At 38.5% G+C, this 13,549-nt stretch overlaps 1 protein-coding gene across 1 annotated transcript in view; it reads right to left on the bottom strand.

Annotated features, from left to right (window-relative positions):
* Positions 1 to 229: 229 nt before the first annotated feature.
* The window catches only part of tbck (TBC1 domain containing kinase), a 37,478-nt gene continuing 24,158 nt past the window's right edge, over positions 230 to 13,549 (bottom strand). The window contains exons 23-26 of the mRNA XM_088341866.1: positions 9,484 to 9,659; positions 8,387 to 8,547; positions 4,533 to 4,692; positions 230 to 414 (exon numbers count right to left, since the gene is read on the bottom strand). Of these exons, the coding sequence (XP_088197992.1) occupies positions 304 to 414; positions 4,533 to 4,692; positions 8,387 to 8,547; positions 9,484 to 9,659 (608 nt within the window). The 3' untranslated portion in view covers positions 230 to 303. The remainder of the gene's footprint in view (positions 415 to 4,532; positions 4,693 to 8,386; positions 8,548 to 9,483; positions 9,660 to 13,549) is intronic.

Here is a 13,549-nt window from a genome sequence, read left to right as displayed (position 1 = left end):
ATCAAAAATAAATGTGCTGAAGACTGAGCTTTTGTCTGGGGCGCGGGTTTAGCAATTTAGTAAATTTGTCTCATAATATATGGTGTGGCTCTTTCCCAAAATAAAATTAATATTTTTTGCTTTTATGGCTCTTTGAGTCAAAAAGGTTCCCGACCCCTGATGTAAAAAAATGTCTTCCGAGCAAGCAAGAACCCACCAGGGTCTCACAAAATTCTACGCAAAACACTGGTACATCCATTCTTTTATTTAAGACATAAGTGAAAAAAAGCAGATTAGGAATATGTACAAAGTCAAGTGCTGGTCTCAGATCTGAGGTGACGGGACAGTCAGGAGTCCTGTGGGTTTCAGCTTGTTGATCCCTCCATCAAGGATGCAGACCCGCGGGAATTTGACTTTGACAAGGTGTGCAGCAAACTAGGAGGAAACACAAAGAGGGAACATGTAGGAACTTATGTAGGGTAGCTGCGATGTTGTGTGCTTTATTTACATTGCAGCAATGCGAAAACATGTATATATTATAACTGCACTGACTTGAAGGTATATTTACAGTGGCTTGCGAAACTATTAAGGTACCCTTGAACTTTGTGACCTTTTACCACATTTCAGACTTCAAACGTCTTTTTTAACAAATAAAAAACGAAAAAGTGGATGTGCAAAATCATTCAGCCCCTTTACTTTCAGTGCAGCAAACTCCAGAAGTTCAGTGAGGATCACTGAATGATTCAATGTTGATCCAAATCAGGGGTGAGCAACCTTTTCGGTGTGAAGTGCCACTTTCAAATTTCCTTGTAAATCAGTGTGCCACACAAAGATTAATGACTCGCAAAACATTTTTTTAATATTAACAGAGCTGTCATTTTACACCAGTCCAAATATACAACACGAATATACATTTTAATCGTATAACTCAGTGTTTTTCAACCCTTTTTGAACCAAGGTACACTTTTATTTATAAAAAAAGTTCCGAGGCCCGCCGTCAGTCGAAAATGTCTGAAAATGAAGTTATGTCAAACATTTCACTGTACTACCTCATAAGCAGATAATTAGTACATAAAAAAGAAAATAATACCGTAAATTCCAGACTATAAGCCGCTACTTTTTTCCCAAATGTTCAACCCTGCGGCTTATTCAGTGATGCCGCCAGTTTAGGTAAATTTTTTCTAACGGCCGCCAGCGGCGCTCGAGTACACAAGGTAAGATTTAGACCGCTGGAATATATGCGCCGAGGAAGACTGCAACATCTTAGCTTGTGCACAAATTAAATTAGCGTAAACTTACCCACATCATGCAAATTGCAAAAAAAAGGCACATGACGCAGCCTTCAAGCTAAAAGCAATCGAGCAATCCGATAAAGAAGGAAACAGAGCTATTGCACGTAAACTTTACTTTGCGAGCGTGTTTTGGAATAAGGGAGCGTGGGACGACTTCTATATGACAAAGTTTCTTTCCGATACTGAGGAAGACGACTTTGATGGGATAAGTTATAAGGAGGAAGATGAGGATGGTTTACCGTTATTTTTACAAGTACGGTATATTTTTTTAACAGACCCGTTTACTGTTTTGCGAGCGTGTTGCTAGTAGCGTGTTGCTACCTGTCACAGTCACGGTTTGGGATGAAAGTTATATTATTATTATTAAAGCTTTGAAAACTCTCTCTGTGTACCGTCTTTCTTTGTAAATATGTGTAACCATGTATAATATGTATTTGCAACTGTATATTTTTGTAATGTATTTATTTTAGAGACTTATTCTAATATGTTTTCCATGGGCGAATCAAAAAGAAGGGGCGAAAACAACGGGGGCTGACGGGAAGTGGAGTAAAGGTGAGACGTGTTTTTGGACGCAGCGGACAATAGTGGATGTATATTTTTCCCACCCTTACCTTTGGAAATCTAGACTTTTTTTCCTTGGACTACTTTCAACAGGACCCGGACTCTGCAGGTCTGCATCAAACGTTAAGTACCGGTATAATTTTCCTTTCATTTTGCCGGCTGTGGTTTTTGGACTGTGTACTTTATATTCAGTTACAATCGCGGGACTTAAAGGCGGGTTTGGGTTACCTTTGTGATTGTGTTACATGTTTTAATGTGGGCGCATGCGGCTTATAAACAGGTGCGGCTTGTGTAAGTACAAAAGCGGTTATCCTCTTAAAATGTGGTGGGTGCGGCTTATAATCAGGTGCGCTCTATAGTCCGGAATTTACGGTACTTAAAATAAAAAAGAATGATGTTCTTTATGTCTTTATTCTTCTTTCTATTTATTCTATTTATTACTGTGCAATCTTAAACCAGTTTTTTAAACACATTAAGTTATTAAATGTACAGTGCTACCTCAAGAGCAGATAATTAGTACATAAAAAGTATATAAAAATCTACTGCCACCTACTGATATGGATGACTTTTACAGTTCCTCGTCTGAAGATTGCAAAACTACTGAATAATGGCCTGATTTTTTAGAAAGATAAAATTGAGCAAATTGCAGCGGCACACTAGACAAGGTCTTGCGGCACACTAAAACACCTGTATAACTGACCAATTTATTTTTCACTATTCTTTTTCATCAATCAACTAAAAAATGAATGTGAATAACAAGTGGAAAGCCCTGTAGCCATCCATAACTTTCACTTTTTGCCACAAGAATGAACCAGAATCAACCATTCTTCATTACCAATGAACTACAATCAAAAACAAGTACTATGGACAGCCAACATACCATTCATCAATGATATCTTGTTGCAGAAAATATCAAAACTTGAAATAACAGCAGCAAAGCAGAAGGCACGCGCACGCACACATGCACACACACGCTTCTTTAAAATATTCGCCATCAGTAAATGGTTTTCTGTGCTTTGCTAGGCAGTGAGCAATACTTGTGTTTTTAGGAGTGACAAAGGCGCTTTAATGTCTCTGCCTTGTCGGACTCATCCTTGAATTCATGTTCATGTTTCGTCTCGTAATGACGTTTAACACTTGCTGTGTGAGGTACAACGCTCTCGGGGCATAATGCACAAAACACCACAGTCATTTTTACCACAAAGCCCCAGTCATCTGTCCACACTGGCTGGAAAGAACGAGATGTTTCATTTCTCGCGCGTGTGTGTTTCGTTGGCTCGGTTAAAACACGGATCTCTCCTCTTCTGCGAGGCGCGGCGCAGACACGCACTCACACACGAAGAAGAGGAGGGACGCGATCGTAAACACGGCGAGCAACTGAAAATGTCTAAATTTCGGGTAAAAGTGCGCATTCTTAAAATATAATTATAATTATTCTGCCGTGCGCTCGCGTGCCACTGGTTAACCCCCCTTTTGCGTGGAACCCATCGGGTTAACCAGTGTCATAGGTTGCCGACCCCTGATCTAAATGAATAACGATGATAAATGGAATTCAAGTCTCTGTATAAATGCACCTGCACTCTGATAGTCTCAGAGGTCTGTTCAAAGCGCAGAGAGCAGTGAACAATTATTGTTACAAAGATTCCAAGAGTTTTTATAAATAGTATATATATATATATATATAAAATTCGTTTTTTTATGTAGTAGTAGCAATACCTGGTATCCTGTCCATCACCTCGTTACATGTGTAAGGGATGGGAGGGCTTAATATCAGGTGCATGGCACAGCAGTGTGTAAAGGGCTTCTGAATTTTAGTCAGTAAATTGTTATGTTTTGAGTTTTTCTCTCACTCCCGTGTATATGTTAATGCAAATTTAATTAAGAATGACTGCTGCCGTAATTAATTAATTTCTCTTAATTGCTTTAGTAAGTTTCTCAACACCACTGACTCACTAGCGCACATCCCGACAACACTCCAAGTTTAGTCGTGCTAATTGTCTTTTGTTCACGTTCATAGTTTTTCCTTTTCTTTTGATATTCTATCCTTTCTTTTGATTTCTGTACTGCAATGGCATTGTCTGTCAATAATTTGTAAAAACAAAGGAGTAAACCGAGTCTCTTGCAATCCATAATCCAGATGTTATTTACAAGTGTCATCTAAACTTATGTCAACCATCTTTAGCATTAAAGCCTTCCACCAGAGTAACTGTTACATTAAAAACATGACTAACCAATTTGACCGTCCTGTCTGTACACAATGAAACAAGGAGTTGTCGTTTAGATAGCACTGTCATGTTCATTGACAAAGGAATTTATTTTTTAACGATCGACGAAGAATTTGCACCAAAAACTAGCTTTTGCATGTATTCCATGGTGTTTAGCTTTTTGTTCGATGTGCTTTGAGAATTTCAAGTCTGATATGAGAAATGTAACAAGATTGACAGCTGTGGACATAGTCCGCAAACAAGTGTCTTAATCATTGCACAATGTTACTTTTCTGTTCTAGACATTACCCTGCTGATTTTTTTATGTAAGACATTGAAGTAAATAAGCTCATTTTTAAGGCCATTTATCCGATGCTTCTTGTACAAAACCAAAGTTGAGTTTCTACCTTAAATGTTCTGATACGGTTTTCAATCATGTGCGCTCTGTAGTCAGGAATTCATGGTATTAGGTTGTTTTTTCTAAATACTTCCTTACCGTAGAAGCGCTTTTCATGGCGTGACCGATGACGACGACAACCCGACCCCGGTAATTCTGGAGGGCCCCCGCGGTTGGACATTGTAGCACTTCGTCATCGCAGCCGAACGTTGTGCTGTAAGGAACGTTGATGCTGCCGGACATGTGGCCCTTACTGAAGCTGTTTTGCGTCGGGTCAAGGAAAAACAAGCGCGGCTTTTTATAGATTTTAGTTGGTATGCAACCAGCGTTACAAAGGAACATGGAACGCAATTACTTCAACTACGTGTTAATACGTGTTAATATCATTTTGTAACTCGTTTCTACGTGAAGCATTACTGCATTTAATGCAAATACTGAGAAGTGATTTCCTCCAACTGTTGAATAACTCTGTGTCAATCAAATGGTCATATACAATCCATGATCCACACACAATATTCCTGGAGGGCAGTGTTCATTTTACCTGTGAAAAGTGATGGGTCCCGGGGACTCGCATGCTCAAAAAATCTATGAGTCCCAACAGATATCTATGGGTCCCCAAAATTTAGTTCAATTGAGGTTGAAATTGTAAATCGGCAACAAATATATAATATAAATCTATATTTTCATTCAGTTTTAATCATCACAGTTAATTGGTAATACAAAGCAGTTATCACTTAAAAATAAAAAAAAATAGTGTCCATTATACAAAATACTGAAAATACTGCCATCCACTTAACTATTTTTAGCAGTGAAAGCATTGGCAAGTCTTCTTTTTGATGTCGTATCCGTTCATACTTGCTCTCTTTCTTCCTGCAGCAACGGAATTTCCATAGCTAATTTGTGGTTTTCATTGTCGTTGTGCCGATCCAATGTGCTTTTCTGAAAGTTCGTATTGCGAAATGATTTATGCAATCCAGTTTTTTTGTCACGCTGGGTGCACGCATCACAGAACATGTAGCCTCCATTATCATTCTCCTCATAGCGTAACCAGGAATATAATTTAGTCTATTTTGGCAGAAAAGTCATTTTCTTGCTAGGAGTATTCTTTTATTTTCTTTTGTCAAATCGTTTGCTTCAACACACGTGTTTTCCTTGCCTCCGCGATCTTCTGAAGAATTTCTCTACCGTTTTTTCGTGCCGGAATTATCGCTGTTGTTATCACTTTCTGCATTATGTTTCGACTTATTACTGACATTGAAGAAATTACCAATTTTGTGTTGATTTGCACCTAATACTAACTGTTTTTTCTGAGACATACTTATCTTTCACTCGACGACAACTACCACAACAATGACGTAATCTCGAAGCAACGAGATCTCGTTTGCCGAGATCGGCGTGAAGACGAAAACTCGAACCGCGAGACCAAAACAACAATGGCGGATCTACCTGACGAAAAGTTTGGAGTGCGATAAATCTTTGTCAAAAAAAAAAAAAGTAATCGGTTAATAATGACAATTTTGTGTCAAAAAAGTTGCGTCCCGGGGACGCACGTTGATTTGACACTATGCATCCCCAGCAAAAATGATGCGTCTAGGACGCAGGGACGCGGGCAAACGAGAACACTGCTGGAGGGGTGGGCATGCTTTTATCTACCTAAAAAGTACAACTGAGTACAGTTGTGGTGGTGCCATCTCAAGCGCTATATTTCTCTTCATATTAATATTTAAGCAAAGTTTACAACTATTATTCCATTACTCAAATCAGGGGGGTCAGTTTACAGTGGCTTGCAAGAATATTGCTCCCCCCAAAATGTTTTGACATGTTGTCCTATTTCAGGCTTTAAACTTACAGGTAAAAACTCAAAATATTCTCTCACAAACAACAACATTTGAGACACAATCGTGAAAAGAAACCAAATGCATTCAACATTTTATATTGTCCCAACAAATAAAAAATTAAGAAGTAGACGTTGCAAAAAAGTTGGCCCTCTTTGACTTAATTTTTGTACAACCTTTTTGCTGCAATCACAGTCACAAGTGTTTTTTGGAATGTCTCCATAAATCTTTCACATCTTGAAACAGAAATATTAGCCTATTCTTCTTTACAAACCAGCTAAAGTTCCTTAAGGTTTGACCGTGATCGTTTTTGCTCAGCATTTTTCAGATCTTTCCACAAATGGTTTACAGGATTGAGGCCCTGGACTTTGACTTGTTCATTCTTACAGTGATTTTGTTAGTTTTAAACCCATGTACTGGAACAACAAACCAACTTAAACTATGGAGTCAACGTAGGCACAGAATTTACAGTAGAGAAGTGCTGAAATTTGGTCTTGTTATTTGTAAAATTAGTTTTGCAATACACAATGCCTGGAGAAAAAAAGAAAACGTCTTTGACAGTAGACATAAATGTAGAAGGAAATTGTTGAGTGGTTTGAAGCCCATAGACAAAATGGATATGGAGTGTCTTGGCTGAGTGTTTGTTTGCAAAACTCAAGATTGCACAAGCCAAGAAATATGAAGTGTTTGCTGCTTTTACAGATTGGTGTAAACATTTGTTGTATTTCTTTTTAATTATGTGGCTATTTTAAAGCATTTTCAGCGGGTTGGCTTTCTATGAGAGTATGTACGGTAATTTGTAAGGGTGGGGGCGGGGGACTGAGATACATTTTAAATGAAGTAACTCGTACCTGAAACTACTTAGTGCTTTTCAGTATTGCGCCACACACTGCACACAAAACATTTGGCTGAGAAATTCCCTCTTGGTCATAAATCTTTCAACAGAACTTGCTAAGACAAAAGGCTTTTAACAATCCCGGTTTCCTCAGGGCGAAACCTTTCCCTTTCTTTCCTGATATGAAATTCAAGCCTGCCGTATTAAAATCCCTTTTTTAAGAAATGCGTGAAAATCATTACGTGTAATAAAAAAAAAAAACTCGTATAAACCTTTCTATTTGGCTAGAGTCGAATAAATGATAACCCATGGGGTGGAAATGGAATGAATGGTAAAAGCGACAGTGTGTTCTGTTTCGTGCTCCTTAGTGGTACAAAAAAACCAACAAACCAAAATTAATAAAAAATAATAGGCAAAACTATATGAACTATGACAAAATGTCAATGTTTAACAATACTCAAAGGTTGAGAAATTTGCATATACTTGACAAAACATAAGGTTCACTTAAAGGGAACTGACATCTTGGCCGTCTTCTTGCTTCTACGGTTACTCCGAGAAAACAAAAAACCTTGTAAAAGTGTGTCGCTGTTTGCATGCTAGCTCTGCTAGCTTTAGCTCACGAGCCAAGATGGAGTCCGTGTTGAGGCAGGCTTGTGTTGGCGAATGCAAACGAGGGCTCACTTCATCTTCGTAGTGAACATGTTACGGTTCTCTGTTTGTATCCACTGGTGATTTAAAACACAATTTTTAGATCATTTGTTAGTTTTAAACAATGCAATTTCCATTGGCTAACCGTGATTTTACGCCTTATACCAGCTAAACTTAAAGGGACTGTGTGTATCATTTAGCGCCTCCTAACACTAATGATTTAAATAATAAGATGTTAATACAATTATGGGTAAGTGTAAAGCACATTGTAAAGCGCTTTGGTGTGACTTGAAATGCACTATATAAATGCAGACCATTTACATTTAAAAGGCTGGGCAAATGAATTAGAATTAAAAATGGTGCGCTTTAGTTACATTAAGTCATTGTTTGTATTCGTTGTACTTTTTAGCACTCGTTTTCAGTTACAACTACAAAATGAAGCGACATGTACTAGTCAAATAACACACGCTGTCCCTAGAAAACGATATGAAAAAGCTGATTCGATATAAGGTACTTAAAAGACGGCTGATGTATGAGGAAACAAAATAAATCTTCCTGCTCATCTTACAGCTTATGCACACCATTTCCTGAAGAGACTAACTTTAAAAGGGGGGAAAAGACCTTAGTAAGGATACTCTTCTGCACTCCGAATATCCACAGCAATAATTTTCAGTCTCCTGGTTTTGGTCCGGGTGGTTGCCGTGTAGGACATATCGCAGAGGTCGATGAAGTCCTCAGCCGAAATGCGAGGGGACACTTCGGCTTTCAGGTCCAAGAGGACAAGAGGCTCTCGAGACTGCAAAGAAAATGCAAACTGCATTAAATGCAAAACAGAGGTCACACATTTGGTTCTTCTATCTTTACTCCTGGTTAAGCGTGCGTAAAACACGTATCGCAAGATGGCAAAATGCTTGCCACAGAGCTTCGACAAGAAATTCATTTATTTACCGGCACCCCCTCCAAAGAGACAAAGGGTATACGAATATTTAAGGTTTATAACTGTCAATTGCGGTAAACGAGTTAAAAACTTTCACATAGATGTTCCCAACATTCACTCTCATATTGTTATAATAATAAAATATATCACTGCCCATATTCAGTCATGATAATATAATTTCTTCATTTATAATTTCTTCATTTATTTAGACCTGTTTTTGACTTCAGTTGTGTTTTTAGTCAGAGGTGTCAGAACCAAAGTTAGGTCTATCACTAAGAGTGGAATACACAATTAGAGGCAGAAAAGATCAATTTCAGATCAGCTCAAGAATGCCACTGCGGAAGGTCACAATAAGTAAAAGTCCAGCCTTCACCCCAATCACAAAATCCAACTGATTTCCACAGGAAAATTGAGCGTTTGGATAACCCCAAAGATGAGACAACAGTCAGTAGAACGCAGACAACTGTGGGATCCCTTTGATTACTAATACCCAGCTTTGAAATAGATATACAATCAGTTTACAGGCTGTTCTTTTGCGAATTCCTACAGCTATTGCCTATAGCTCATTTATGCTCAGAATATTCTGTAAATAAAACGTTCGAAGGAACAGCTCATCTCCTGCTATGATTTTGACTGACCACTTGTCTCATAACCCGGATATAAAAATGGACAGAGGAAGAAAAGCTGTTTCTCAACAATATCTCTACTTTGTTGTTCTGGAAAAATATAAACATTTGCCTCAGTAATCTGGATTTCTTTTGTCAGGATATTATTGATATTTGTTATCAAACTTACTAAATCAATCTTGGAAAAATCTTGGTAGTCAGAAGAGAAGTACGTTGAGCTTTTCCCGAAGCCGTTGTCACCAGAGGAGGCCTTTGGTGGCTGTGCGTGTTGTCTGAACGTTGCGCTTTTTGGCGTCCAGAAAAAGAGGTTGATGGATTCACGGACGCAGCGTTCAATGTCAATTTCTAAAAACGAAAAAAATCAAAAGAACCATCAGTTAGCTTCACCGTTATATGCCTAATATTGTACCATTTAGCGATAATAAACTTAGGTATATCCATCCATCCATTATCTGCACCGCTTATCCTTAGTAGGGCCGCGGGGGTGCTGGAGCCCATCCCACCTATCCTTGGGCAGTGGGCAGGGTACACCCTGAACTGGTTGCCAGCCAGTCGCAGGGCACACAGAAACAGACAATTCGCTCGCTCATTCACACCTAGGGACAATTTGGACCGGAGAATTAACCCTACATGCATGTTTTTGGAATGTGGGAGGAAATCGGAGTGCCTGAAGGAAACCCACGCAAGGACGGGGAGAACATACAAACTCCACACAGGAGGTTCGATTTCATGACCTCAGAACTGTGCCGCTGTGCTACCCAACTTAAGTATAATGTGTAATAAAGTGAATACATTTGAGGTGCACCTATTTGTACATAGGGCGTTCCTATCATGAACCTTAGTAACATGCAGTTGAGTGCCGAAAATAGCTCACCAGTGATTGGTCAATTTGATTTCCTAGGAAATTTGAATTCATATAAGGCTATGTATTTTTGAGGCTCGTTAGATTAAACTTGTATAACAAATCTTAAACATGATCTTACATACAAGATACATTTTGAATATCTCGGAATACATTATTTTCCGAACTGCTTATCCTCACTATGGTTGCAGGGGTTCGGAGCCCATCCCATCTCACTTCAGGCAGTGGGCAAGGGACACCCTGAACTGATTTCCAGCCAATCATAGGGCACATATAAACATAAAAACCTTGACACACATTGTTTTTGGAATGTGGGAGGAAACCGAAGTGCCTATAGAAAACCCACCCAGCTTAGAAAACAACATGCAAACTCCGCACAGGAGCTGGAATTGAACCCAAGTTATCTTAACTGTAAAGCAGGTGGGCTTGGTAACCCCTGCTTTATATGCAAACTAAGGATACTTTCTAGCCAAAGGAGGGTCAAAATAACAAATATGTTTACGGATCAGTTTTGCAATTGGTTGCACTTGCAACAAATGCACACATGAAATAGTCAATCTTAACTTATTCAACTCCATCCCAGTAAAACAGATCTCAACGTCTCTTGCAGTCAATGAAAATGAATGTCAGCCTAGTAAAAATGTATCTATCCATTAATATTATTCTGGAATTGTGAACCCTACAAGGTACATTCGATAAACTTCTCAAAAAGTCCCAATTTAATTCGCTCTCTAAAATGCATGTCATTGTAGTTTGACTGTTCCCTAAAAACTAGAGCCCAGAAGTTTCTTTACCTAATTCCTCTTCAGCCACTAATGTTCCGTGAAGGCAAATCCTGCGGCATCGTCAGTAAATAACCCAACGCCTCACCACAAATCAATGAAGTCCCTGAACAAGAGAGACTTACGGTTGGATCGCCCCGGGCTATGGGCCAAACACAATGCAATTGATTGACTGCAGTTGTCAAGCTGAGATGCGTGTCTCGCATGCTCGCAGGCAAAATGTTGCAACTCTGATTTAGCAGATAAAGGTCATATTTAAAGGTAAGCAGAACCCATCATAACATGACACTTCCTGAAATTATTTAGCAACAAGGTATGTTATCTTAGCCATCTACAACTTCTCACCTTTAGAAAATGACTCAAGATGACATGTTTTTGTTGGATCTTTTAAAAAGTATGTCTTATGCAATACTTCACTGTCCTTTTTAGTGTGCTTCATGGTTTCACCCCGGGTCCCACCTTTTGCCATAATCACTAGGTTAGATATGGAAGGGTTGATATCAGATTTCCTCAAGGTGGGGTGCGTAGTTTGAGGTGTCCTTAAAATATCGAAAGTAGATTTTTTTCCCCCTATTAAATATGTGAACAACTGAGTTCAAAGAGCCTTTATATATTTGTTTCCACCGTGCCTATCTGATTTTATCTTACTTTGATCATCGGCGTTCTGGCCATGTAGCGCATTACACTGAAGGAAAGGAAGCGGGGCAGGGAGGGGAGGGGTGGCGGATATTGCTTTCACGCACGTGCTCGTGGTATTATTTTATTCTAGGAAAAAAATGGTGAAGGTAAGGAAATGACTGTTTCAAATAGAATCCTAATGCCAACTCAAACCCCCAAAAAGATATAAAAAAGAAGAGTTTGTTCGAGCGTGTCTAAGAAAGTCAACGTACTTGCACGCACAACAAAAGAATTGACAGAGGCTGCAATGATGATAAGCCAGAAGATGGAGTCAGGAAGTAGACATTTTTTGAAGATACAGACATTGATTTCACTGTGGCCGAAATTTCAGAAAACAGGAGGGCTGCCACATACCGACAGATGTTTGAAGCTTAGTGAGGCAAGACCTTTTAAATGCATTATAATAATAATAATAATAATAATTTCCTTGTATTGTCATTCTGTGTAACAATGTACACAGAACAAAATGTCGATTACACCTGATCCGTTGTAGCGAGCCGATGCAGCCGCAGCCAACAGAGGGCGCCGCCAACCACTTTTTAAGTCTTAGGAATGACATAGGGAAGCCATAAAAACTGTTCGTACACCTTTGTCATGGCCAAATTTAAGCATTTTTAAAGGACTTTCAAAACCAATTTCTCCAGTACTTTTAAAAAGAGCTGGTGTAAATCATGTAAATTTTTCATCTTGCGTGTTATCAAGACATGATTTTTACAACTTGAGTTAATCGGGAATATATTTGTGAATCTCAACAATATGTGTGTAAATATTATTGAGACAAATCTCTCCCCATATAGGTATGGGGTAAAAGTAACAGTACAGTAATATGTAGCTAACATTTTCAGTTGGAGAAAGTTCTTTCCATTACAATTTATCACTAGGAAATGCTACCTTAGTTTTTAGCATGCTCCGTAATAAATATCCATTATTGATACGTAATCCTTGCACTGGTACATATTTCATAGTACCCTATTTAAGTGTAGCATGCACCTGTCCTCTAAGGCGCGACCCATAGGAGGCGATGACGCTTCATAGGATAATGCAATACAAACTAAATCAGCTGCCATTAGTCACGAGAGAAGAAATGCAATGCCAAGACTTAAAACGTAGCAACCATTTCAAGCATTTACAAGCAATTCAATCAAGATTCAAGCGGAAAAACACAAGCATTTTCAAGGATTTCAAGCACCCGTACGAACCCTGAGGGTTTATTAACATTTTTTGAGCAAAGGCATACTTTCTTCTTTGAAAAATCTCGAGGCACACAGTACATAAAAAATGTTTAATAATTAAGTTTAAGTTTTAAGTTTAAATTACTATGCTGCCTAAATTGATAGTGTAAAGTTTTTCTTATCATTTGGGATCTCAGTGGCTCAGAAGACAAGATAGTTTATTTATTTAGGATAATTTTGCTGTAGTGGTGGATTTTATAATTCATTTTTTCTCGAAAAATACCAAAGATAATGCTTAATTAGCAAAAATGTTCTGCCTATGTACCAAATACTTTCTAACTGTTTTCTATTTTCTTTTAGTGTAAAAAAACAAAACTGAAAAAAATCTGTATATTGTACTGTATATTACTGTATTTATACATGTGTAGCGCACTTTTTTTTAAACTAAAAAGAACTCGAAGTTTGGATGGGAGGTTTTACGGTAGTATATCACCGTGTGTGTGGAAAGATTCATCAGTCCAAAAATATCACTGACCAAAATCGCAAAAAATGGGATGCAACGGGAATCGAACCTGGGTCACGGAGGTGAGAGTGCAAAATCTTAATCCAGCGACGTAGGTGACATACGGTACAAAAAGGAATTTGATTTTATCTCATAATCACACTATTCATGGTACCAAAGACAAATGTTAAAGAATGGACTAAGTCGTCCTGAAAGATATAAATCTAGCTCTATGAGGG

Source organism: Urocampus carinirostris, chromosome 8, assembly GCF_059441175.1.
Source record: "Urocampus carinirostris isolate Australia breed hairy pipefish chromosome 8, RoL_Ucar_1.0, whole genome shotgun sequence".
In the NCBI taxonomy this organism is placed as follows: Eukaryota; Metazoa; Chordata; class Actinopteri; order Syngnathiformes; family Syngnathidae; genus Urocampus; species Urocampus carinirostris.
Note: the sequence above shows the minus strand (reverse complement) of the source record. Positions and strands in the feature narration are given on the sequence as shown.